This window comes from Rhinatrema bivittatum, chromosome 1, assembly GCF_901001135.1.
Source record: "Rhinatrema bivittatum chromosome 1, aRhiBiv1.1, whole genome shotgun sequence".
Taxonomy (NCBI): domain Eukaryota; kingdom Metazoa; phylum Chordata; class Amphibia; order Gymnophiona; family Rhinatrematidae; genus Rhinatrema; species Rhinatrema bivittatum.
The window spans coordinates 654,228,624-654,253,334 of NC_042615.1; the positions used below are offsets into that span (position 1 = coordinate 654,228,624).

The following is a 24,711-nucleotide window of genomic DNA, read 5'->3' on the forward strand; positions in this document are numbered from 1 at the left end:
TTGTAACTAGCATTCCGTACCGGTTGCCCTAATACTTTCTGCTTAGTACACCATGCTGGTTTAACATTTTGTTTCTGATTATAATGATGAATGGTCATACAGTATTGCAAGTGTCCAAAAGTATTCTCTTAGCTTGTGAGACTTATTATAATAAGCTGCATTTTAGTAAATATCAAGTTTAATATTGGTTAATATAATTCAGTTATGCATCATGAATAACTGAGAAATGAAAAAAATAATCACATTTTTCTCTTCTTTTGACAGCTACCTACAACCAGACCAAGAAAGAAAGGAATTTCTGCTTTACTCTTCATCAGCTTCAATGTCTCTCTCAACTCATAAAGCTTAATTTATGGTTGGAAGAAAGAATTGAAGAGCTATCAGCTGAAATGCTGCTGTTACCTAGTGTTACTGAACTAAACAAATATGTCCAGGGAAAGGACAGAAATTTCCAAGGTATATATATTTTTTGTATGTGAAACTATGGTATTGCCTCATGAATTTGGCCTTTATGATTATACTATATAATAAATGATTGATAACTTCAAAAACACAGTAATTATGGATACAATTTAAAATAAGTTTTTAACAGTCAGATGGTTCCCTTTGTGAATATCCTAGACTCAGAATTGTTTGAAATTTTTTGGCCCTGGACAATCTGCTGAGGTGTTCATCTTTATTTTCAGATCATATTTTTAGGGCAAGATGATTTACCTCAGTTTATGGTTTGACCAGTTTTAAGATATGCTTCAACTTGGGCATTGGACCAGAATCACTGAACTTAATTTTATAGTTCTTCTGTCCATTCTTATTTTGACATCATTCCTCAGTCTTCCAGAAATGAACAAAACATATCATGGATAACTACATCTCTACATGCATCTTATATGCTAAAGAAAATTTTTTATAAATTATTTTAAATTACATTTTTATGGAAGAGATTCCAATCCTGGAATTCAAAGTCCCACAATCCAATATAATCATGAACCACCTTCCTCACTGTAATGTCCATATTTTTATAAGAAAACAAATTTTTTTTGAAAAATGCAAAAAACTATTTCTTAAAAACTTGTGCAAAAAGTGGTACATCTAAGTTAATCTAATGTTAGAGTGAAGTTCATGGGATAACAATCTTCTAGCGTCAAGCTTAAAAAACAGCATTAAAAAGTTATAGTTTACTGCCCTCCCAACGAGGCCACGTTTCAGATTGAATCCTTTGTCAGAGGAAGTTTTCTTCTTTATTATGGTGCCAATTATCCAATGTTGAGTCCACTGTTGTAATCCTCATCTCCTTCGCTTAAAAGGCTAAACACTGAATGTGTAAGTAGAGGCTGTTACCTTTCCAGGACAGAGCTCAGCAAGATACCTCGTTTAATATAACTGATTTACATGAGAACTCTGGTGCTCAGTCTATTTCTCTGGTTACTTTATTAATTTAATTTTTTTTTTGCAAGATAGAAATAATATTCTTTGCTTGTTTTTCTCTCATTGAGACGTTTTGTTTAAAGGAGAGAAAGTTTGGATTTTTCCAGACTTAGCTAAATCCACATTGACAAGGAGGAGGAAGTTTCATACTATGAGACCTGAGGTTATTGCCTTGGGGGCTTCCTTCATCATTAGACACCCATATAAATGTCTAGTAACATTGAATTTTGTACAATATATCTTTTTTGACCCTTTACAGTTGAGGGATTTCATCAATGCCCGATTCAGTGCACCTCCCCCTTCCTCTTGGTGGTTGGTCTATATAGAATAGTTAGTACCTGTTATTTATTTATTTGACATTTTTTATATACTGACATTAGTGTGCAAACATCATACTGGTTTACATTGTAACTAAAAGATGGAAAAATACAATGAACGGGGGGGAACAGGTAATTGTAACAGGAAACTTGCCGAGTGGAAAGATAAAGCGGAGTAAGCAACTAACTAATCTCTTGCTATGGTGTAGCAAGAGGATTGGTAGTAACTTATATACAAAAGGTAGTAACTTATGTACAAGGGGCTTATAAAAGTGTGGTAAGGTGCATCGCACGGTTAAACAGTGACTTGTGCCAGATTAGTGTGCAAGCGAGTATCGGAAGGTGGAAAAGGAGGGCAGAGGGCAGGGTTTATTCTGGGTAGGCTTGTCGAAAGAGCCACGTCTTTAGTTTCTTTCTAAATTTAGAGTAGCATGGTTCAAGTCTGAGCAATGTCGGGAGGGAGTTCCAATGCTTAAGACCTGCAATGGAAATTGCGCGCTCCCTTGTGGATGAGAGGTGGGCTTTTTTAAGAGAGGGTACTGTGAGGGTTCCTCTGTTGATGGCCCTGGTGGGCCGGTCAGAAGGCGTGAGATGGAAGGGTTCATCGAGCCAGTTTGAGTTATAGCAGTAGATGGATCAGGGTGTTGTATTAATAATATTTACATTACCATCATTGCTGTAGAGGAAACAGCTGATGCCATCAGAAGCGATATACTTTTACAATAGCCCCAATGTCCTTTGCATTTTCAGGATGCCAGTCAACGAGGTAATGATGGATTCACATTGGAAGTAGAAGGAGTGGACCCTTTTCCAATGTACAGCTTTAAAATAGCCGAGGGGGGTTGGTCTGATATTGGGCTTGAGGGGGTGGGGAACACAGGCCCACTGGCCTGATTTCAGAATCGAATTGGGGGTATTAGGAAGGGCCAGAGCCGAGGGGCCAGACTTAATTTTTTTTAATGTGTCACTGCTTAACCAACTATATTCTTTTGAATAGAGCCTGTTAAGCTTAAATTTATCCAGCTACCTTTAGATGAATAAATTTAAACCTAACTGGCGATAGTCAAAAGATGACTGGTTAGGTTTAAAGTTAGTTGGATAACTATACTCGGAGACATTTAGTGGGATGTATATCTTGCTCAATATCCAAGATAACATATCCAGCTAACATTTCTGGTTATCTTTCACTGTGTAAGTTAGCCATTATAGATTTTTTGAATATTGGCCTCTATCTCTTCAAAATTCCCTAACCTGTCACCCTGCTATTCCATCTCAGGATATATGTATAGGTTAGATAGCATGTGATTTTTCCTCTCCCCTTTATTTCCATAAAAATCTGCCTGTTTTTAGTAGGATGTCTGTTTTAGGATACTTATTTGGCAAGGCTCAGATCCCAATGGGGTCTCCAAGTTAGAGTAGCACCAACTTCTGCAGTTGGTAACTGCAATAGGACAGTAGTTTCCACAGTTCATAATTGCTGGGTTGCCACAGGTACTAAAACCAAAAGTGGTTTGGCACTACCTGCAGCCTGGAATCCTGTTTGGTCTCTAAGCCTTTCCAAATAAGTCCCCAAAAAACAGAAGTCTTAATTAATAGTATGGCCTTATACATTTATTTATACACACAATGATAAAATGTTTCCACCAGAACCTATACTTACATATGTGTGTGCAAGAAAAAAGGAAAAAATGTAAGTGAGCCAATAAGATTTTTAACATGGAGTATAAATTAGTTGCAATTAATCTACATGCTGTTTTGACTTTGATCTTATTTGCCTGTCTTGGTAAATTATTGTATCTCTGACATATTTCTGATATCAAACAATCCTATCATAAATTACTTCTAAGAGTATAATTTTCAAAGCTGTTTTTGGGTAAAACAGTTCCTTACCAGCAGAAGTAAGCTTTTTAAAAAATATTCTCTCAGGATGTGGATAAAAATACATAGGGCCTGTAAGCATATACTTTTACCTGTAGTGTGAGAGGTGTTTACAATTACATGCATACTTTAACATTAACTACTTTTCTTAAAAAATATTAAAAAATCTGCACTTGAATTAGCAGATATAATTGTGTGCAGATAATTTTCCTTGGATAATTTTTAAAGGGAAAATAAATGTCCTTATAAAATAAACAATAATGTCAAGAAATATAAAACATCAATCATAAAAGTAAGACCATAATAATAAAAAGAATACATATTTCAAACAGCTGATGAGTAAAACATTTGGTAATTTAAAACTCACATATTTTTTAAATTTTTCTATGCACTAATAACAGAAGAGACATATCAAATAGCGCCCAATAAATAAAAGCAATAAGAATAAAAAATCACCCATTCTGCATAACTGGGTACATTTGATCTCCAATCACCCTGAGAATATTGTAGATTAGTGAAGGAAGGGCATACAGACTTTCTCCTTTTTGTCATATATACTATCTAACACACACATAATCATTCTCTCACACACACACATGCACACTTACACACTCACCAATATACTTGCTCACACACACATACTCCCACACATTCTCTCACACATATTAGCTTCCTCTCTCACATATGCTGAATCATATGCTCACACTTTAATTCAAACATGCTTCTTCTGTCACTTGGGCCTGTTTTTTCTTTCTTCAGCCACTGGTGAGATGGACTCTGCTGGTGGACCCACCAGGTTTCTTGCCTTTCTTCGACTGCCATCAAAATGGGATCTGCTGGCGGCCCCACCAGGCCTCTCATTTTTCTTTTGCTGCTGGCAGAATGGGCTCTCTCCTCTCTTCTACTGCCACCCTCCTTGGGTGTGCCACCCCATGTAATGCACAACTGATAGTGCTGAACCTAGCACTAAGAACTGTCTTTTCTTGACCTTGTTTAGTCTGTAATGGAGCAGCATATTCCTATACCAGCTTCCTAGGCAGCTTGGAGGGTAGCAGGATGGATGGCATCCTGATTGCGCCACAAAATTATAGAGCAAATAACTTTAAAAAGTACATTTTTTTCCTGGAGATATAGCATTTCAACTCAACTAACTTTTTTTTGTTTATTCAGTTTGGGGTAGATTTTCAGACCGCGCGAATAGGCGTACTTTTGCTGGCGCATCAGGCGCCAGCAAAAGTACGTGAGATTTTAGTAGATACGCGCGTAGCCGCGCAAATCCTGGATCGGCGAGCGCAAGGCTATCGATTCTGTATAGCTGGCGCGCGCCGAGCCGCGCAGCCTACCCCCGTTCCCTCCGAGGCCGCTCCGAAATCGGAGGGAATCCTCTAACGCCCTCCCCTCACCTTCCCCTCCCTTCCTCTACCTAACCCACCTGCCCGGCCCTGTCTAAACCCCCTCCTTACCTTTGTTGGGGGATTTACGCCTCCCTCCGGGAGGCGTAAATCCCCGCACGCCAGCGGGCCGCTAGCGCGCCGGGACGCGACCTGGGGGCGGGTCCTGAGGGCGCGGCCATGCCCCCGGACCGCCCCGGGCCATAACCACGCCCCCGGGCCCGCCCCAAAACGCTGCCGACACGCCCCCAAAACCCTTTGAATTTTGAAATGCTCCTTTAGGTAGCAATTTTCAAATCTGTTTGCATAGTTGTAAAGTCCACAGTGTCTTACCCACAAGCTTTGCACCAGTTTCAACAGTTAGTACTTGCATACTTTATCTTTGAAATTTGACTCAGGAAAAAGTAGCTACAGAGACTCCCAGCTGCTTTTTCATTTAGAAATAATGGGGCGGATTTTAAAAACCCCTGCGCGCGCCGGCGGCCTATGCAAAATAGGCAGAGCCCCGGGACGCGCGTAAGTCCCGGGGCTTCCTGTTGGGGGCGTGGCAGGATGACGCGGCGTTTCGGGGGCGGCGACGTGGGCGTGGTTTCGGCCCGGGGCGTTCCGGGGCGTGGCTGCGGGCTCCGGACCGGACCACGGAGCGGGGCAGCCGGCCGACGCGCGCATAATTACGCCTGCTGAAAGCAGGCGTAACTTTGCCGACAAAGGTAAGGGGGGGTTTAGATAGGGCCGGGGGGGTGGTGGGTTAGGTAGGGGAAGGGAGGGGAAGGTGGGGGGAGGGCGAAGGAAAGTTCCCACCGAGGCCGCTCCGAAATCGGAGCGGCCTCGGAGGGAACAGGCAGCGCACGCTGGGCTCGGCAAGCGCAGGTTGCACAAATGTGCACCCCCTTGCGCGCGCTGACCCCGTATTTTATAAGATACGCGCGGCTACGCGCATATCTTATAAAATCCAGCGTACTTTTGTTCGCACCTGCTGTGCGAACAAAAGTACGCGCTTGCGCAAGTATTTAAAATCTGCCCCAATGCATGTAGATTTTAAAATGGAAAATGTGTCTTATTTCCTTCCTCTGCCCTAAAAATGCTCCTAGTTCCACATACTTTCTCGTCGATAGCAGGGCTGAATTAGCCATGCTGTCTGGGAGCGTGCACGCGACCGGGAGTAGGCGGAGTTTTCCTCAGTGAATCTCAGAGCTTTGACTCTGTGCGATTGCACGGTCATCTTCCCACGCGATTCCCTGCTTCTCCTCAGTCTCTTTTTTTCCGCGAGCTGTTTCGCATGTGGGGTTTTTTCCTCTCACTACTTTTTTCCATTTTTGCGATAATCTGTCATCGAGATGGCTCCGAAGCCATTGGATTTAAATACTGCCAATGTGGCAAAGCTATGTCCATCACTGACATAACTATTGCTACATTTGTTTGGGGCTGGACCACAACCAAGCCTCATGCCGAGACTGTGATCCTATGTCCCCCAGGGCCCAGTGGCTGAGGACGGGCTCATACGCCCCAACAACTTTGATGCATTCTTCTCTGGGACTGGCGAAGAAAGGACAAAAAGCGTCGCTGAAGAGGGCCTCCTCCCTCGGCCCGAGAGATCCTCTCCACATTGATCCAGGTCTACTATTCTTAAGGGTTGGTGTCCCGACCTTCAAAGACATACTACATGGACACAACCCGGGAGATTGGGACTCCCAGACAGCATGGCTAATTCAGCCCTGCTATCGAAGGGAAAAAGCAAGATTGCTTACCGTAAACGGTGTTTCCGTTGATAGCAGGATGAATTAGCCATGCGATCCCTCCCTCTTTCCTAGAAGGTCACACAACAGACTCTTAATTATTACCTCTTGCTTGGCTACAAAGAGATTGAGGAGAAGCAGGGAATCGCGTGGAAAGATGACCGCGCAGCCGCACAGAGTCAAAGCTCTGTGACTCACTGAGGGAAAACTCCGCCTACTCTCGGTCGTGTGCACGCTCCCAGACAGCATGGCTAATTCATCCTGCTATCTACGGAAAGACTGTTTATGGTAAGCAAACTTGCTTTTTTAACCCGCTAATAAAATGCACTTTTAGCTAAGTAAAGGGTGGACAATTTTCAGACAACCAATTTACTCAGATAATTTGGTATTTACTCCAGTAAATTGTTTCTGAAACAATTTCCCATGTTAATTCCAATTCTCTTTCTTGCACTCTGTAGGAATACTAAAGAGAAATGATGAAAATCTTTTAATGCAAGAAAGTTTAGCTAATGAGACCAGTGTGTTGCTAGAATCTTCGCGATGGACAAAAGAGGCAAGTTTGGAATGATATGAAGCAATCTGTTTTATGTATGATGTGTAGCAAGCAAATTAGATCATAAAAATATAATACAAGTTTCTTAAATCTAGCTTTTATGTATACAATCTTATATTCTGTTATATTCCAATAAAAATTGATCAAAGTGCATTACAATATAACATTCATATTCAATAAAACAGACAATACAACACAGAGAAAATACTACAAAGATTTTAAAATGTTTTCACTCTTCATTGATTACAGTATTCAGTGCATAAACAATAATGTGGCCAATATTTAGCGCTAATTAGCCAGATAAATAGAACTTATCCAGTTAAGTGGCAGCCTCTGAATATCCTGCTATGTTCAGTGGCTGCCACTTGACAGATAAATATTTATTTGGCTAAGTAGATAGCTGGATATCTTGGGGGCAGGAAATGGATGAATTGAGATGGGGCATCTTATCCAGTTATCATAGCCAGATAGGTTTCTATTTTCAGCCTTATCCGTTTAAATGAACTGAATAAGTTAGAACTGCTGAATAGCAAGTATAAAGTTATCAGGATTTAACTTATCCAACTAACTGGAACTTATCCAGTTATATTCAGCAGCATAACTGTACCACTGATATCCTTTCTAAGTTAGCCGGCTAAGTTATATTCCGATAAATTAGATATCCTGATATTTTTGAATATTGGGCCTAATGATTTTTTAATCTGATTTGATTCTGTTTTAATAAATGTTAATTGTCCCCTGTTTGAATAAAACTGTTAGCATGTGTAGCATTTAGTGCATTTTTAGTGTATTAGCATATACTAAAAAATGATATTCTTCTTTTTAGAGTAAAAAAGACTGTATTAATTATATAAAATGATTAATTTTCCATAAAAGTGAATACTTAACTTAGAAGACAAAGGAGTTTGTCTGGCTAAATCGGCACTTTGCTAGACAGTACTTGGGGTTTTCAAAATTGTTGATTATTACACAAATGACTCAGGGATGGTCAACTTAGCTGGATAAGTTGTAGTAGTCCAGAGGCGTTCTGTGATAGAGCAAAGTTAACTAGATGATTTAGCCAGATAATGCCATTATTTGGTGTTATCCAGCTATTTTTAGGACTGCCTGACAGCAGTCCTAAAGTTATCTGGATATATGTACTTAGATAATGCTAACATTAATGACTATATTCAAAATATAGCCAGTTAAGGGCAAAGAAATCCACCCAACTTGGGCCAGTAGACCCCATCCCCAAAATCATTAAACATGATGTCAGGCATAACACCCAATGGCCTCCACCCACCCCCTCCAAACCCTTCCAAAGAATACAAATAAGGTACGGACCAAGTGGCCCAAAGCATCTCCCTATACCTTTCCCCTCCCTCCAATGTTTAAAATAATACATGGTTCCAGGCCTCCTCCAAACTACCATCTACCCACAATTACAACCTTCCCATCCACCCAGAGTCTTCCAAAATCCTAAAGCTGCAGGAGCATTTATATTGCTCTTGGCAGCATCCAGCATTGTTCTCAGTATTATATGCAAATTGGTGTGAGGGGAAAAGGCCAGAGCCCATGTGTTGTGTTTAAAATTGATGGGGAGGGGAGGCTTCTTGGGCCAGTCTGGCCCGCAATATTGTTTAATTGTTTTGGAGGGTTTGAGGTAGGTGACATTAAATGCTATACCCAACATAGTTTTTACTGATTATAGGGGTAGGAGGGGGAGGGGTTGGGGGGGGGGAGTTGGCCCTCTTGGCCTGGAAACCTTTGTCCTTAGCTGGCTATAGTATGATTATAGTTGATTTAAGGCCCAATTTTAAAAGGGCCGCGCGCGTACATTTCAGAAGTTATGCGTGTGACCGGGCCTTATGCATGCTGCGCGCATTTTACATAAGGGCACTGGGGGGGGTGTGGTCTGGGTGGGGAGGGACAGGGGGCACAAAGGGGGGTGGGCTGGGACAGTGCCATTAGCCACTGTCCTGGGGAAGCACGTGCCGGCAGCTGGCGGGCATACGGAAGATATTTCTGCTTCAGAGGAGCAGTAAGTATTAAAAAAAATTAGGAGCTGGGTAGGGTTAGGTTAGTGGTCAGGGAGGAGAGGGGAAAAGGTAGGAAGGGTAGGATTAGAGTTAGGGAAGTTCCCTCCCAGTCCAACCCTTGCGCACGTGAGTCGTTGTCCGCCCGCATGTATGCGCAGATATCGTATTTTATAATACATGCACGGCGATGCACACATTATAAAATTGGTGCGTCCATGTGCGCGCACCGGGAACCACATGCACATGGATGTGTGAACAGTGGCTTTGAAAATCTACCTTTAAGTATGTAAGTTATCTGGAATATAACCAGATAACTTGAAACCTAGCCAGTTATATTCAATTTTTGCCAGTTAGGTTTAAAAGTTATGTAACAAAATATATTTATCTTCTTTCAAAAAATGCAGTGTCCTAATATTTAATATTGGATTTGATCTGGAAATACTGTAATTTTCTTATTTCAGGTGACTATATTGAAGTTTGATTGGAGGAAGGCATTTACAGATCTCTCTTTTTCTTTGGCACACTGTATAACAGTTGCAGTGGAAGAGTTTTCTGCAAGAATTCTTCAAAATGAGCATACAGAACAATCTTCAGTTGTAGGTTTTAGAATGAGTCTTGTGAACACACAAAAAATGAGGGAATGTTTTGGAGCACTTCATGAGAAGGAACAACCAAAGCAAATTGCAAAGGCAAGTTCCTAGAGATTTAATATTGCAGAGTAATGCGTTAATTTGAATGCCATTTGAGGATTGACATTGGTTTTCAAGTTACTTTACCAAAATAAGTCCTTATGTATATTATCTGTTGATAAGCATGACTGAATTAGCTATGATATGTGGGTGACATCCTCCAGCAGCACCAAAATGAATTGTCCTTCTAGCCAGTAGGGATTCCTACATAGGCATTGCCTTGTGAGCATCCTCAGTCTTTTTTTGTCTGAGCACAGCACAGACATTTACTCATTTTTTCTATATTTTTTCTCTTAAATCTTTGTTTTAATTAAAAAATCGACTATTTTTTCTTCATAGTTTCTTTGCTCCCTCAGCAGCACCTTAACAGCACTTTTCAGTGCTATTAATAAAAAAAAGTTTTACTTGCCTCCTCAAAATATCCTCCAAAAGAAACCCACATTAATAAAAATGTTTTTTTTCAAAAAACATATTTTCAAAAATTATATCAAAGACAAAAAACCATCTTAAAAATTTTTGAAATGAAGACAATGGTAGTTTCATATAATATCATAATATATAGGTACCATCCAGGTTACCCACTTTTTTGTTATAATAATAAACATACCACCATCCCCCGTTTTTTTTATATATATATAGATCAAATATGACTCAAAAGTGTTAAACACACAAAATTAGAACCATGAAAAATATGTAAACACTGTCCCAAAATGCCATAGTTTCTTATACACAATGGGGTAGATTTTCAGACCGCGCGAATAGGCGTACTTTTGCTGGCGCATCAGGCGCAAGCAAAAGTACGTGGGATTTTAGTAGATACGCGCGTAGCCGCTAAAATCCTGGATCGGCGCGCGCAAGGCTATCGATTCTGTATAGCCGGCACGTGCCAAGCCGCGCGGCCTCGGAGGGAATCCTCTAACGCCCTCCCCTCACCTTCCCCTCCCTTCCTCTACCTAACCCACCCGCCCGGCCCTGTCTAAACCCCCTCCTTACCTTTGTCGGGGGATTTACGCCTCCCTCCGGGAGGCGTAAATCCCCGCGCGCCAGGACACAACCTGGGGGCGGGTCCGGAGGGTGCGGCCACGCCCCCGGGCCCACCCCCAAAACGCTGCCGACGCCCCCAAAACGCCACGCGGCTCGGGCACGCCCCCGACACGCCCCCTCGGAAAACCCCGGGACTTACGTGAGTCCCGGGGTCTGCGCGCGCCAGTAGGCCTATTGAACATAGGCGCACCGGCGCGCAGGGCCCTGCTCGCCTAAATCCACCCGGATTTAGGCGGATTTAGGCGAGCAGGGCTCTGAAAATCCGTCCCAATGATCTTAATGTTTCTTAGCTGCACATAAATGCTTTTTCTTGAATCTCCTTGACGCTTGTGAAATTACTTGGTAGCGCTTCCACTTCCCCAACATGGCCAGGTTTCAGATTCAATCCTTCATCAGGGGTACGAGCACACCAAATAACCCGAATATCTCCCATTACTCCCATAGAGTTCCACAACGGTTCCACATCATGGCGTCCGTTTTTTAAAAACCAACCATGTGACCAAAAATGACATCAGTATCCAAAGTATACACCATGTGACCAAAACCAAAAATTGTTAATTCATAATAAAGACCACCAATCTAATTGCTCATTCAAACCCTTAGGGTGTTCAGTTTTTAATTTATAAATCCACTTCTGTTCTCTGTAATTCAGAAGAGATGACAAATCGCCAAAGGAATTATTGACATTATCAATGACAGTCCATCAATTGTTCGAATATATGTCCCAATTTGATGCAATGGGTGACCAACGGAGCAAACAGAGTTCCAATATTAATCCTACACCGATATTCCATAATCCTTAATTTCACTGCTCTCTTGGTGTGACCCACATACACCTTATGACAGGGACATATCAAAGTGTATATTACTTGTGTAGTAGTACAATCAGTCAAAGACCTCCTCTTCACGTTATATCCTATAACAGGATCTAACCAGTGCTCCCCTTCCATAGTATTTTAACATACACTGCAACTACCACACTTATAATGGCCTTCCTTCTCCATATTAGCCAAATTAGTTGTCATCATCATACTGGCCCGCACAACCTTATCTCGTATATTAATACCACGGGTAGTAGCAAATAATGGGAGTTCATTAAAAATACTATGAAGGGCAAGAACATGCCAATGTTTTTTTTATAGACAATGTTATTTCAAAAGTAGAAGTACTCTTTTGTAATACACAAACCAGCTGCATTTGATCCCTTTTTGTCTGATATTTCAATAACTGTTCACGATCACTGTATTTAGCTCTTTTATATGCCTGTTTGATAACCTTAGAAGGATACCTTCAGGTCCTAAACCTATCCATTAACAACACAGCTTGTTTTTCAAATTCAACATTAGAGGAACAAATGCGCCTAATTCGAAAGAACTGAGACTCAGGAAGCCATTTCTTAAAGGATAGCGCATGATAACTGTGATAATGCAGCAAATTATTCCTATCAGTTGATTTATGATTAACAGTAGTGATTAGCTGTTGTCCTTGAATGGATACCAAAACATCCAAATATACAATAGAGGTTTTACTAAATTGATAAGTAAAACATAAATGCTCATCCAAGGAATTAATCCAAGATGCAAATTCTTTAAAGGCCTCTGATGATTTCCAGATGATAAAAACATCATCGATGCACCGATACCATCTAACAATGTAAGTCCACTAATGAGAGGAATATATTAATTTCTCTTCAAAATCAGCCACATATAAATTGGCCCCCAAAGAGGCTAATGAAGACCCCATAGGAATCCCATGATTCTGACGAAAGAACTCATTCTTAAAGCTGAAATAATTATTAAACAAAATAAAGCTGAAATAATTATTAAACAAAATAAGTTCATTCAACTGTATCAAAAAGTCTCCCGGGATCCTAGGAGGACCCTCATGTTCCTTAAGAGCATCTGCAACAATAGACAAAGCTGCCTGTTGAAGAATACAAGTATATAATGACTAGATGTCCATAGTCACCAATAAAATGGGTCCTTCCCCAACCCATACTTCAGATAAATTATTCAAAAAATGAATTGTATCCTTCAAATATGAAGACTTTTTAACTACTAATGGTTGTAAGAAATGATCCACAAAAATAGCTGGAGGTTCTAACACAGTTCCCCTTAATGAAACAATTGGCCATATTGGAGGATTCTGTAAATTTTTGTGAATCTTTGGCAGAGCATAAATTAAAGGAATCTTAGGATGTTTAGAGACTAAGGTCTTCTCATTACCGGTGAAAAATGTGATGCATCAACAATGTCCTTTAACTGATTCTGCAAAACACTGGTAGGACCCTGTTGTATTCTACTGTAAATAACAGTATTGTTTAAATGTTCAATCAATCTACATTCATATTGTGTCTGATCTTGCAAGGCAATGGCGCCCCCCTTGTCAGCTGGTTTAATAATGAGCTCATCACAAGCAGTTAGTAATTGCAGAGCCTCCCTCTGTCCTTGGGGCAAATTCCCTAAAATCTTTTGCCTAGAATTTTCAAAGTTCTCAATATCTTTTAATACCAAATTCTGGAGTGTGAGAATATGAGGATCAATAGAATCCGGGGGATTCCACTTAGACTTCACTCTTACAATAGATTGATCTTGTACCATAGGACTATTCTGAAAAAATAAATGTAGGTTCAATTTTCTAATGAAATAGTATAATGAAATCCTACTTTCAAAAGGATTATGAAAGTTAATGTGCACAAATGATAAACCATTATCTAGCAAACACTCTTGGGCTGGACTTAATACTTTAGAAGACAGGTTCACTATAGATGTTGACCCTTGTGGGTTTGATACCGCATCCCACGGGTAGACTGCAGTTCTGTCAATGTTTTGTATCGACCCTTTTTTTGTTCTCTTCTGGGTCGTTGTTGACCACTTGTGGTCCTGCAAAAAATATTTTGTAAAGCGAAGTCCAGCATGTTTAGTTATATCTATCTCATCATCCTCTTCAGGTTCACTGGAACTATCTCCAGAGGAAAAAGCAAAATGGTCCTTCTTAGTACCCTTTTCAGAGGGTTTATTATCTCTCCACATATATACCTTGTTGTTAGAATAATCTGCCTGGTCTCATTTAAACTTCTTGATCTTAACCTCTTTAATGCCATTACGAAATTGATCCAGCGTATTTTTAAACTCAGTAAGTAAGTAAGCACAATAAAGCTCTGGAATTTGTTGCTAGAGCATGTGGTTAGTGCAGTTAGTGTAGCTGGGTTCAAAACAGGTTTGGATAAGTTATTGGAGGAGAAGTCCACTAATGGTTAATAATCAAGTTTACTTAGGGAACAGCCACTGCTATTAATTGCATCAGTAGCATGGGATCTTCTTAGTGTTTGGGTAATTGCCAAGTTCTTGTAACCTGGATTGGCCTCTGATGGAAATAGGATGCTGCTTGATGGACCCTTGGTCTGACCCAGCATGGCAATTTCTTATGTTGTCAAAATCAGATGTTTGCATAAGTGATTGCTCAATCTCCTCCACCTGATGACCAATATCTAATGAGCATTTCTTTACCTTATTCACAATGGGGTACATTTTAAACAAACGTACGCCGGATTTCAATAGATACGCATGTAGCCGCGCGTATCTTTTAAAATCCTGGGTCGGCGCGCGCAAGGGGGTGCACATTTGTGCACCTTGCGCGCGCCGAGCCCCGCGCGCGCTGCCCGTTCCCTCCGAGGCCGCTCCGAAATCGGAACAGCCTCGGAGGGAACTTTCCTTCCGCCTCCCCCCAGCCCTATCTAAACCCCCCCACCTTTATCACAAAAGTTACACCTGCTCGAGGCAGGCGTAACTCACGTGCGCCGGTGGCCCGCTGGCGCACCATCACCCAACCCGAGGCCTTGGCCACGCCCCCCAGAACACTCCCGGGATGGCACCATGTCCCCCCGGAATGCTCCCCGGAACGCCCCGAACGTCGCACTGCCCCCCCCGACAAGCCCCCCTAGCAAAGCCCCGGGACTTACGTGCGTCCCGGGGCTTGCATGCGCTGCCGAGCCTATGCAAAATAGGCTCGGTGCATGCAGGGGTTTTTTTTAAGGGTTACGCACATAACTTATGCGTGTAACCCTTTTAAAATCCGCCCCAATAAGTAGCATGAGATCTAATGAGCATTTATTCAAAATTGCTATCCAAGTGCCCACAAACTCATTATCATCTGAAAATAAATGGGTGCTTTTTGTACCCTTAGTCCCCTTGGTATGATTTCTTGCTTGATGTTTTCAGTCAGGGTCACCCCGTGTAATTCATATCTAATTAATTTTTTATTCAACCGCAAATATTCATCCCAATGGTGTGACTCATTTAGAGGTTAAGAATCAGAAAATAAAGATGTCTCCTTCTTAATATCTGCTATTTGGTCAAAAGTGTAACTGAACACATTTTGCCAGGTCTCCATGGTAATCACTTTCCAAATAATACACAATGGGGCGGATTTTCATACTCCGCGAATAGGCCTACTTTTGTTTGCGCTCCAGGCGCAAACAAAAGTACGCTGGATTTTAGTAGATACGCGCGGAGCCGCGCGTATCTGCTAAAAACCTGGATCGGCGCGCGCAAGGCTATCGATTTTGTATAGCCGGCGCGCGCCGAGCCGCGCAGCCTACCCCCATTCCCTCCGAGGCCGCTCCGAAATCGGAGCGGCCTCGGAGGGAACTTCCTTTTGCCCTCCCCTCACCTTCCCCTCCCTTCCCCAACTAACCCACCCACCCGGCCCTGTCTAAGCCCCCACCTTACCTTTGTCGGGGGTTTTACGCCTCCCGGAGGGAGGCGTAAATCCCCGCGCGCCAGCGGGCCTCTTGCGCGCCGGGCCGCGACCTGGGGGTGGGTACGGAGGGCACGGCCATGCCCCTGGACCGCCCCGGGCCGTAGCCATGCCCCCATACCCGCCCCCAAAACGCTGCCGACACGCCCCGAAAACGCCGCGATGACCGGGACCGCCCCCAACACGCCCTCCTGGGAGAACCCCGGGAGTTACGCGAGTCCCGGGGCTTTGCGCGCGCCGGTAGGCCTATGTAAAATAGGCGCACCGGCGCATAGGGCCCTGCTCGCATAAATCCGGGCGGATTTACGCGAGCAGGGCTCTTAAAATCCGCCCCAATTCATTTATGGCAAAAAAAAATGTAATAAACCAAAAACCACCAAAAATGCTAAAATGTGATTAATTACTAAAATACTCCAAAAGAAACCCACATTTGGAATATTTTGGTAATTACTCACATTTTGACTTTTATGGTGGGTTTTGTTTTTTTCCTCAAAATATCCAGCAAAAAGAAGCCAACCATAAGAGGATTAAGAACTATATTTGCGGAAAGGTAACGTCTATTACAAATGGTCATGAACTATGCTACTGTTGTCTGGGGTCGGATCATGACCATAAAACTGCTGTAATTGCGTCAGATGTCCCCGCACAGTCAGTGCATAAGGGCATATAAAATGGAGGAACTGCATAAATATCTTAGAAGTAACAGTCAATCCTCCTCCCACAGTACAGCATCATCTGCTTCTCCAGGAAATGAGTTGAGCAGGAGCTCCTCAAAGAGTCCCCCATCAGTAGGACAGGGTGAAACCTCAGGGTCAAGTAGTGTTGATTGTCCTGCATCAAAGAAAGAGCAGCATCACTCCTCAGAGCCACCGTAGCAGCCAGCAATGAATAAAATATAAGCATTCATTGACACACAGTCTTCCATGCCCACTGCCTCAGCACTGGTAACATATGACGCGTCGGCAGTATTAACACACAGTGCATCGGCACACTGCGCATCATTGCATAACATCACCAAAGCTGAAAGCCTAGATGCTGTTGATGCACCATGCAATGCCTTGAGCCTCAGACCTTGGACATCATGTCAAATTACAGACAAACTTTTATGCAGATCACCTGAGATCAGGAGCAGAAGATGTAATACCTCTAACTTCTCCTAACACTAGAGTTCTTACATCAAGAAGATTGCTAACAGAAAGCTTACACTTAGAGACACCAGATCCAATATGTTCTTTGGTTCTTCTTACTTTAATCAGACCTCCCATCCAAGGGCAAGATCCTGTACTAGTTTCTAAAGAAGATGTTTTACCGCCCACACCAGGACAGAGGAGGACAAAGCCCTTCAACCAAGTAGCGGAGCTGGTGAAGAATTTCTTTACCTCTTTGGCTAAAGAGAAAGAATGTGCTCTCTATCCTCTTCTCTCCAGTTTTGTTAGCACACTCCCTTAGGATGGAGTCCCAGTATCCCCAATTCAGGTGAATACACGATCAAAACCTTGATAGGAAGTGGTTCTTAATCTCATTCACCTGTAGCTGAGTCTAGACGTTCAGAGCATGTCCACCAAAGCTATTCCCCTCTCAAGTGACCGGAGGACACCCAGCCCACCCAATTCACCATCTTCATCATTGTGTCCTGGATTATTGTTCCCATACCCTTGGGTTCAGAAAAGTTATCAATGGAAATAGCCTCTGACCAACTTTAGGAGCCTCCAGAGCATTCCTCTCCTCTGGAAGACCTTTCTTTTTTTTTTTTTTTTTTTAATTATATATTTAACACAAGAAGCCTTGTAACAGAAAAAATTGAAGCAATGTGTAGTACAATACAATAAAAAGGGAAACAATTTTTGCTACAATATTAATCCTAATACACATTCCTCATTTTACAAAAGAAAAAGAGAGACGTCCAAGAGAAAAAATACATTTAAAAGGAAAGAAGAAAAATGAGAACTGAGAGGCATAAAGTCACTATACTTCAAAAGCCGAGTTATCATAAAGAACATAACTACTAGCATGAGAAAAATCTCAACTGAGATGGTTCAAAATATACTTAGATGTTTTACTACACATTTACATGAATATCTCACTATAAATTTTGCACCAATCACAAACACCTCTGACCACATAGACAAGAATTTTTTTCCTGCAGTCTTGAGTAACCCTAATGATATTGGGGTAGATCCAAACTCTCTGACCATAAAACAAAGCTAGCCTATTACAAAAGAAGAATCTCAGAACAGAATTTTGATCATTTAAAAAGGAAAAAGAAACCAAATGTGTTCCTCTTTAAGCGCATTAATTTCCTCTGTAGTTTTTAAGGAGTCTGTTAAATTTAAAGTAGACTCTTGGACCTGTTCTCCACCATCTCCTACATCACCTAATGGTAGATAATAAGCTTTGGAAATAAAAGGCACAGCCTCAAATGGAATCTTCAGAATCTGATATGTATAATATTTGAATAAGTCCACCAGTGTAATATATTTAATAGGAAAATGTAATTCCCTCAGATTTAAAATTCTGATAGAATTTTCCATATTTTCGTTTCTTCGTATGTATTATTTCACTTTGAACCAAATTATGTTGAGTATTCTCAGTTTTTAAAACACGGTTGTCCAAATCTTCCAATTTATTCCCATGAGACATAACTAAACCCTCAGAGGCCTGAACACAAAGATTTGTATCCAAGGTAACAATTGTTAATAAGGAAATAGAATTTTCTAAGGAAACTAAAGCATTCCAAACTGTATCTAAGGTAATAACTGAGGGTTTAGTTAAGGTCACACATTGAATGGATCTCACCCTCGCTGGGTTCGCTCTCAACTACAATAGTTCCAGCAGCTGCACATCTGTCTTTCAGAGTCAGGGCCTGAAACTGGGAACTCTCCAAAGCTACTCCCTCAGACAGAAGAACAATCTTCCCCAAAGCATATAGAGTCTCTGTTGAGACCATCCACCCAGGTCCCAAATTAGTGGGTAAAGAAACCTCTCTAAGCACTGCTAAGGCCTGACTTGCTCCAGAACTATCTGCCAGCAAGGTTGCTCCTCCAGATGTTAACCGAAAGGGAGGGGAAGGAGTCCTCAATGCACCAGAGCTCAATGATATCTCTTCAGCCAGCAATGTCATTACTCACTCAGAAAGGTGATTCCAAGCTGGGATCGCGTCTATAAGAATGGATGGATGCAGCTATTGAATTCAGCATACTGGTTTTGATTGTCACGAAATAATATGAAAGTTTTTGTCCCCTGAAGCAGGACCTCAAGAATGGGGGTCCGAAACGCGATCGTGTTGGGCTATGCAGATAAGTACTATTGCTGAATTAATTTTCATCGGGATTGAGAAAAGTGACAGCTTATAGACTTTCAAATGTGACTTTTTTGGAGTTTTTACCAGTGTGACAGAAAGTAAAAGTTATATAAAAAATTATTAAAAAATTTGAAAAAATATATAAAGTAAATTAGACCAGAAACCATTAAAAGAGTCTGGTAAAAATACCTTGACCCTATGAGCAGTGGTCCTACAAAATTATTGTGAGACAATAGCTATTCCTAAATATCTGAAGAAAGTACCAGGTGTACCAGCATTTTGGGATATTACTCACTCAGCAACATCCACCGCAACGGCCTCTGTACCTGGACAACTTTGTGACGTTGGGGTAAGAAAATCATCAATCCATTGCTGAATAAGGTCTGAGGGAGATGCTTGGGAATCTTCCCTTAGTTTAGCCTTATGCTTCATATGAGGCATAGTTAACAAGGCAAAAGGTACAAGAAATGGAGAGAGCTCAAATCCACGGCCATCTTGGCTCCTCCGGAAAACCTTTCTCCTTCAAAGATTTTATTTATTTATTTATGTATTTATTTTATTTTTATTAATTCTCTATACCTATAACATAATAAATATGTTACAGAAAAAATGATTTTAGATCAAGTGGGAAAAACGCTTGAAATGAATGTATACAAAGTTAATGATCCTCCAACCCAAGTCTTTGAACTCCTTCAGATTTTGGACACTCCAACAGAACCAGCAACTATCCTAGTTGCAAAACAAAATGTGGGAAAACCTATCTCTTGTGCCCCTATGGCAAGAAAGACCTTAAATATAGAGTACATCACCAGGATTTGAATAAGTTCAATAACCTCACCAATCTGCTATCATTGAATATGCCCTGAGAAATGCAAAAAAAAGCCCCAGAATTTATTCCAGTACACCTCCAGGAAAGAATCCCAGGTTGCTTGATAATTTTTGGAAGAAAGTTTTCAGACCTCCATGATATATGCACAGATATCTTCTCACCAATTTTACATGATGCAGTATGTACATGACTGTATTTAAAAGCTAAAATCTTTCCTTCTGCTAAGTGAAGGCAGAAATTATTTTCTGCAGCTGCTTTTAGATGCTGAAGACTGCATTTGTCACCTTCAATCGGTCTAGGAATCATTTGATACTATTTATTTGATTTATATTACTATATCGCACACCTCGACAACTTCTATAAGAACTCAGCACACAGCCTACTTGAGAGCCAGCAGCATATTTAGTGATGTTCATGACAAGTTGGCAGATGTGCCTTATCTAGGGGAGCATCTTTTTGGAGAGAAGATCAGAGAAACAGTCGCACAGATAAAAAAAAAAAAAAGCAGAATGTAGTGGTTCAATCTCAACAAGACCTGAACAAATGTCTTCTTTGAGTCATTTTTTCTATGATATTAAGAGATCATACTTCCAGAAATGCCACTTCTTGCCTTTTCAAAGATAAATAGCTCCTGCCTTTTTCTGCTCAACAGCAGCAACTTCTGGCTTGGGTTTCTCAGCATGAACATTGTTAACCTAAAGCGACGCAACAAGTCTAGCCCAAACGGCCACATTTTTCTGAATGTTCAAAAACTGCCCTTTCCAGTAGTGGGGACACTCATGCCTTCCTGGAGGCTTGGTGCAAGATAGCAAAGGATGACTGGGTTCTTAAGATCATGGAATCTGGATACCATTTATGTTTCTCCTGGCTATCATCTCTTTCTCATTGTTCAGCCTTCAATCTGGCTCTGTGTCTATTGATACATCTCCATTTGGAAGTGGAATTGCTTCTTCAGCAACAAGCAGTGCTCCAATATGGACAGGGATTCTACTCATGGTACTTTTATTTCCAGAAAATCTGGTACTGAGACCCATTCTGGTTCTAAGAAACCTGAACATGCATCTGCTCTAAGAGAAATTCAAAATGAATTCTCTCAACTTGATACTTCCCTACTCCCAGAAGGGGAAATGGATGTACACCCTCGATCTAAAAGATGCATTTGCTCACATATCCATCCATCCCATTGGCATTATCTTCACTTCAAGGTGTGTTCTTCCCAATATCAATACAGAGTCTGTTAGTGACTTTGAGAGTCTTATCCAAATGCCTGGCTGTAGTAGCAGCACACTTAATTAGGGAGCCCAAGTCTTCCCATGCCTATTTGTTTGGCTAGTCACTGCTAATTCGCAAGAGCATGTATTAGTCTTCCTGAAAATCTCAATTCAATTTCTACAGAAGTTGGGATTTCTGGTGAATTTCTAGAAGTCGAATCTAATGCCGACCCAGAAAATAAAGCGGTACATTTCCAAACCTACTCACGGGTGTAAATGTGTGCATGCTACCCGGCGTGCACACATGCACGCCCAGTTTTATAACATGCGCACGCAGGCGTGCGCACGTTATACAACCGGGGGTCGGTGCGCGCAAGGGGATGCACACTAGTACATCTTGCACGCACTGACGCCTGCGGCCTTCCCCTGTTCCCTCCCCCCAATCTAAACTTCCCACCCCTTCCCCTAACCTTTCCACCCTCTAGCCCTATTCTAACCCCCCCAACCTCTATCTTACCTTTTGCGCTTGCCGACAGCCTGCCCGCACGCAATCCTCCAACACAGCGGCAAATGGCCGCTGTGCTGGAGGCCTCTGGCCCCGCCCCGCCCCTTTTTTAAAGCCCCGGGATTTAGACGTGCCCCAGGGTTTTACGCACATTGCTGGGCCTTTCTAAAATAGGCCCGGCACGCATAACCCCCTCTATACGCGTAAATCTTTTAAAATCTGGCCCAAAATGTGTTAAGGCATGGATTGCTTCATTGCAGGAGAGAGCTTTTCCTGTGTCAGAACAGGTGAGCACTCTGAGATTACTCATTCACAAGCTGTTGAACTTACAGCACTTGACAGCTAGAGAAAACCTGGTTGTTTTAGGTTATTTGGCAGCATCCATTCATTTAGTTCCATCAACACATGTCCATATTCTTCATCTACAGTGCAGTCAATGCTGTCACTGGAACCAGCTAACTCAACCTTTAACAACCAAATTATAACCTCATCAAGTAACTGTAGCAACAGACACTTCCACAAAAGTTTTTGGAGTGCCCACAAGGGACCTTTTCTTTTTTTTTTTCATTTTTAACTCTTTATTTATAAGTTTTCACAACCCAAAAACAAGTATTAGCCAGTTTGCAACAATATTAGACATTTGTAAAAGAAGACATATTATCATGAAGAAAGCAATCATATACAAAAACAAAAATATCAAAATGTCATATGCAAACCTACAAAAAAAAAGGAGGTGGGAATTATAGAGCAATCCATAAGAAAAAGAAATAAAAACAATAGTAAGAAAGATTACATGTAATACTAAATTCCATTACGTAACAGGCAATATAGGAACTGGAGTAGAAGTGGTAATCTTAACCAATCTATTGACTAGAAGATTCTTTAAATCAAGATCAAAATAGGAATACCTATTACCATCCAATTTAACAATACATTTGGAAGGGTATCGAAAATTAACCTTCTAAGCTAAGAACCCAATCTCTCAATTGGAGAAAGACTTTCCTCCTGTTTTCAGACATCTGGAAAAATCTGAATTTTATGACTCATAAAGAGGGCATCTTTATTAGAAGAATATAATCTCATTATCAAATTATTTGATCAAGTGAGGAAATAGACACCAACAAATTATCCCTCTGATTAATTATGGCTTCTGACTGTTGAAGAAAATCTGTTAAACAAAGAGGAAGAGAAGATAATTGAAAAGGATCAACATTGGAAACAGAATCTTTTTTCCCCCTTGACAGAGATATAAAGCAACTTGGTAAAAGTAGGCATATGAGCATCAGAAAGACCCAAAAATTTCCATATACTTTAAAATATGTTCACTTGGGCCTATCAAAGAGGAACGTGGCAAATTCAAAAAATGGAGATTAAGTAATCTCTAACTGAAGTCATAAAGTACTAAACATCGGTGAACAAAAGACATGTCTTTAACAAATATAGCTTTGATCTCTTGTGTAATAGATGCAAAAGATTCCATATTCTTAATCCTTTTTTCTTGGCCCATAGTTTCAGAGTGTAAAGTAGAAACCTAGTTCTTCATGGAGTCCAAAGAAGAAGAAAAAAGATTAATCTTATTACTCACAGTTTTTTCAAGTAAAAGAGCTTGCCATATATCTTCCAGGCCTATACTTGCTGGCCTCTATAAAATGGATTCCACTGCAGGTTCCTCCATCAATGTGGATGACCCAACTACCATGAAGGAGAATCCAATGCCCACAGCCCCACTCAAAGTTAACAAAGACCTTGCAGGATCCAATGCAGGAGGAGGTAAACGGAAGTCGGGACTAAGAGATGTTTCAGTCTCAGGCTGAGACACAGCTCCACAAGTACCTTCAGCAATGAGAGAATTTACCGAGCTTGCAGACACTTCAACCCCAGAAAACTTCTGCAAAATCATTGATTGACCAGGACATGAAAACCATGAACCCGGCCCCTACACTGGACCTTTTCAAACCCAAGCTTCTTGGTCTCTCAGAGTAAGACATCAATATTTTCAGATCTATCTGTTAGAACTGATAGCAATCAGATAAGTTTTGTCAACTTTCACACATCGTCTCTAAAGGAAGAACATTCTAATTCAAACTGGCAACCAAGTGGCCATGTTTTATGTGAATAAACAGGGAGGCATAGGGTCATGGATTCTCTGTGATAAGTATATGGGAATGGCATGCAAATAGAAAGCTATCCTGCATCACGTATCTTCCAGGGATCTCCAACATGCTAGCAGATCATCTGAAAGTTTTCCATCCACATGAATGGTCTCTGCTACAATAGCCAACACATTATTTGACTTAAGAGGTCTTCCAGTGATTGACCTGTTCACATCAGAACAGAATAAAAAGCTGGTGAAATTTTCCTCAGTTCTATCCAACAAACTCAGATTAGCTCAGGTTGCTTTTCTGCTTGATTGGAATGCAGATCTCATGTCCATTGCTAGCCAGAACAATGCAGATTGAAATGCAAATCTCATGTCCACTGATAGCCAGAACAATGCGAAAAGTGCTAAGAGATATAATAGGGCCACTCAATGACGTGTGAGCAAGGCCCGGTCGCCTGGCTTCCCATCCCTGTACCTTACGTTATTTTCCTCTTCCAGCGTGGGAGCGAGGAGGGAGGGTGATGTACACTGTGTGCTCAACCCTCCCTCACATGCTGACATGGTCACATGTCATCGGCCGGGGTCAGGCGCCCGGTGATGACATCATTGGCTGAATAAAGCCGTCCAGCTCGCGCACGCCGGCCCTTTTCCTGCTCCCTTGCCGCACGATTAGAATGGTCCCGAGATCTATTGTGGCACACAGCTGCTGCGCTAGTAATCAAAACTTTTTTTTCTTTTCTTTCATTTTCTATTGTCCTTGTTGGGGCGGGCGAGGGCCAAAGTCTAAATAGTTAATTGATCATGGGGCCGCCAATCATTCGATTACGCATCTGGATGGTTTGGAGGAGCAGTTTAGTGGCTGGTGCAGCAGACTGTAAACCAGGGAAGCCAGGTTGGCTGCCTGTTTATATTTAGGGAAGCGCTGGCTCTCCAGCACCTGAGCATCTACTAA

General features: G+C 41.5%; 1 protein-coding gene across 4 annotated transcripts in view; it reads left to right on the forward strand.

Moving 5' to 3' along the window:
• The window catches only part of KIAA0825 (KIAA0825 ortholog), a 1,025,579-nt gene that overhangs the window by 265,685 nt on the left and 735,183 nt on the right, over nt 1-24,711 (forward strand). For all 4 annotated transcript variants that reach the window (XM_029573181.1, XM_029573174.1, XM_029573199.1 and 1 more), the window contains 3 exons: nt 265-456; nt 7,206-7,300; nt 9,783-10,010. In XM_029573181.1, coding sequence (XP_029429041.1) covers nt 265-456; nt 7,206-7,300; nt 9,783-10,010 — 515 coding nt within the window. The remainder of the gene's footprint in view (nt 1-264; nt 457-7,205; nt 7,301-9,782; nt 10,011-24,711) is intronic.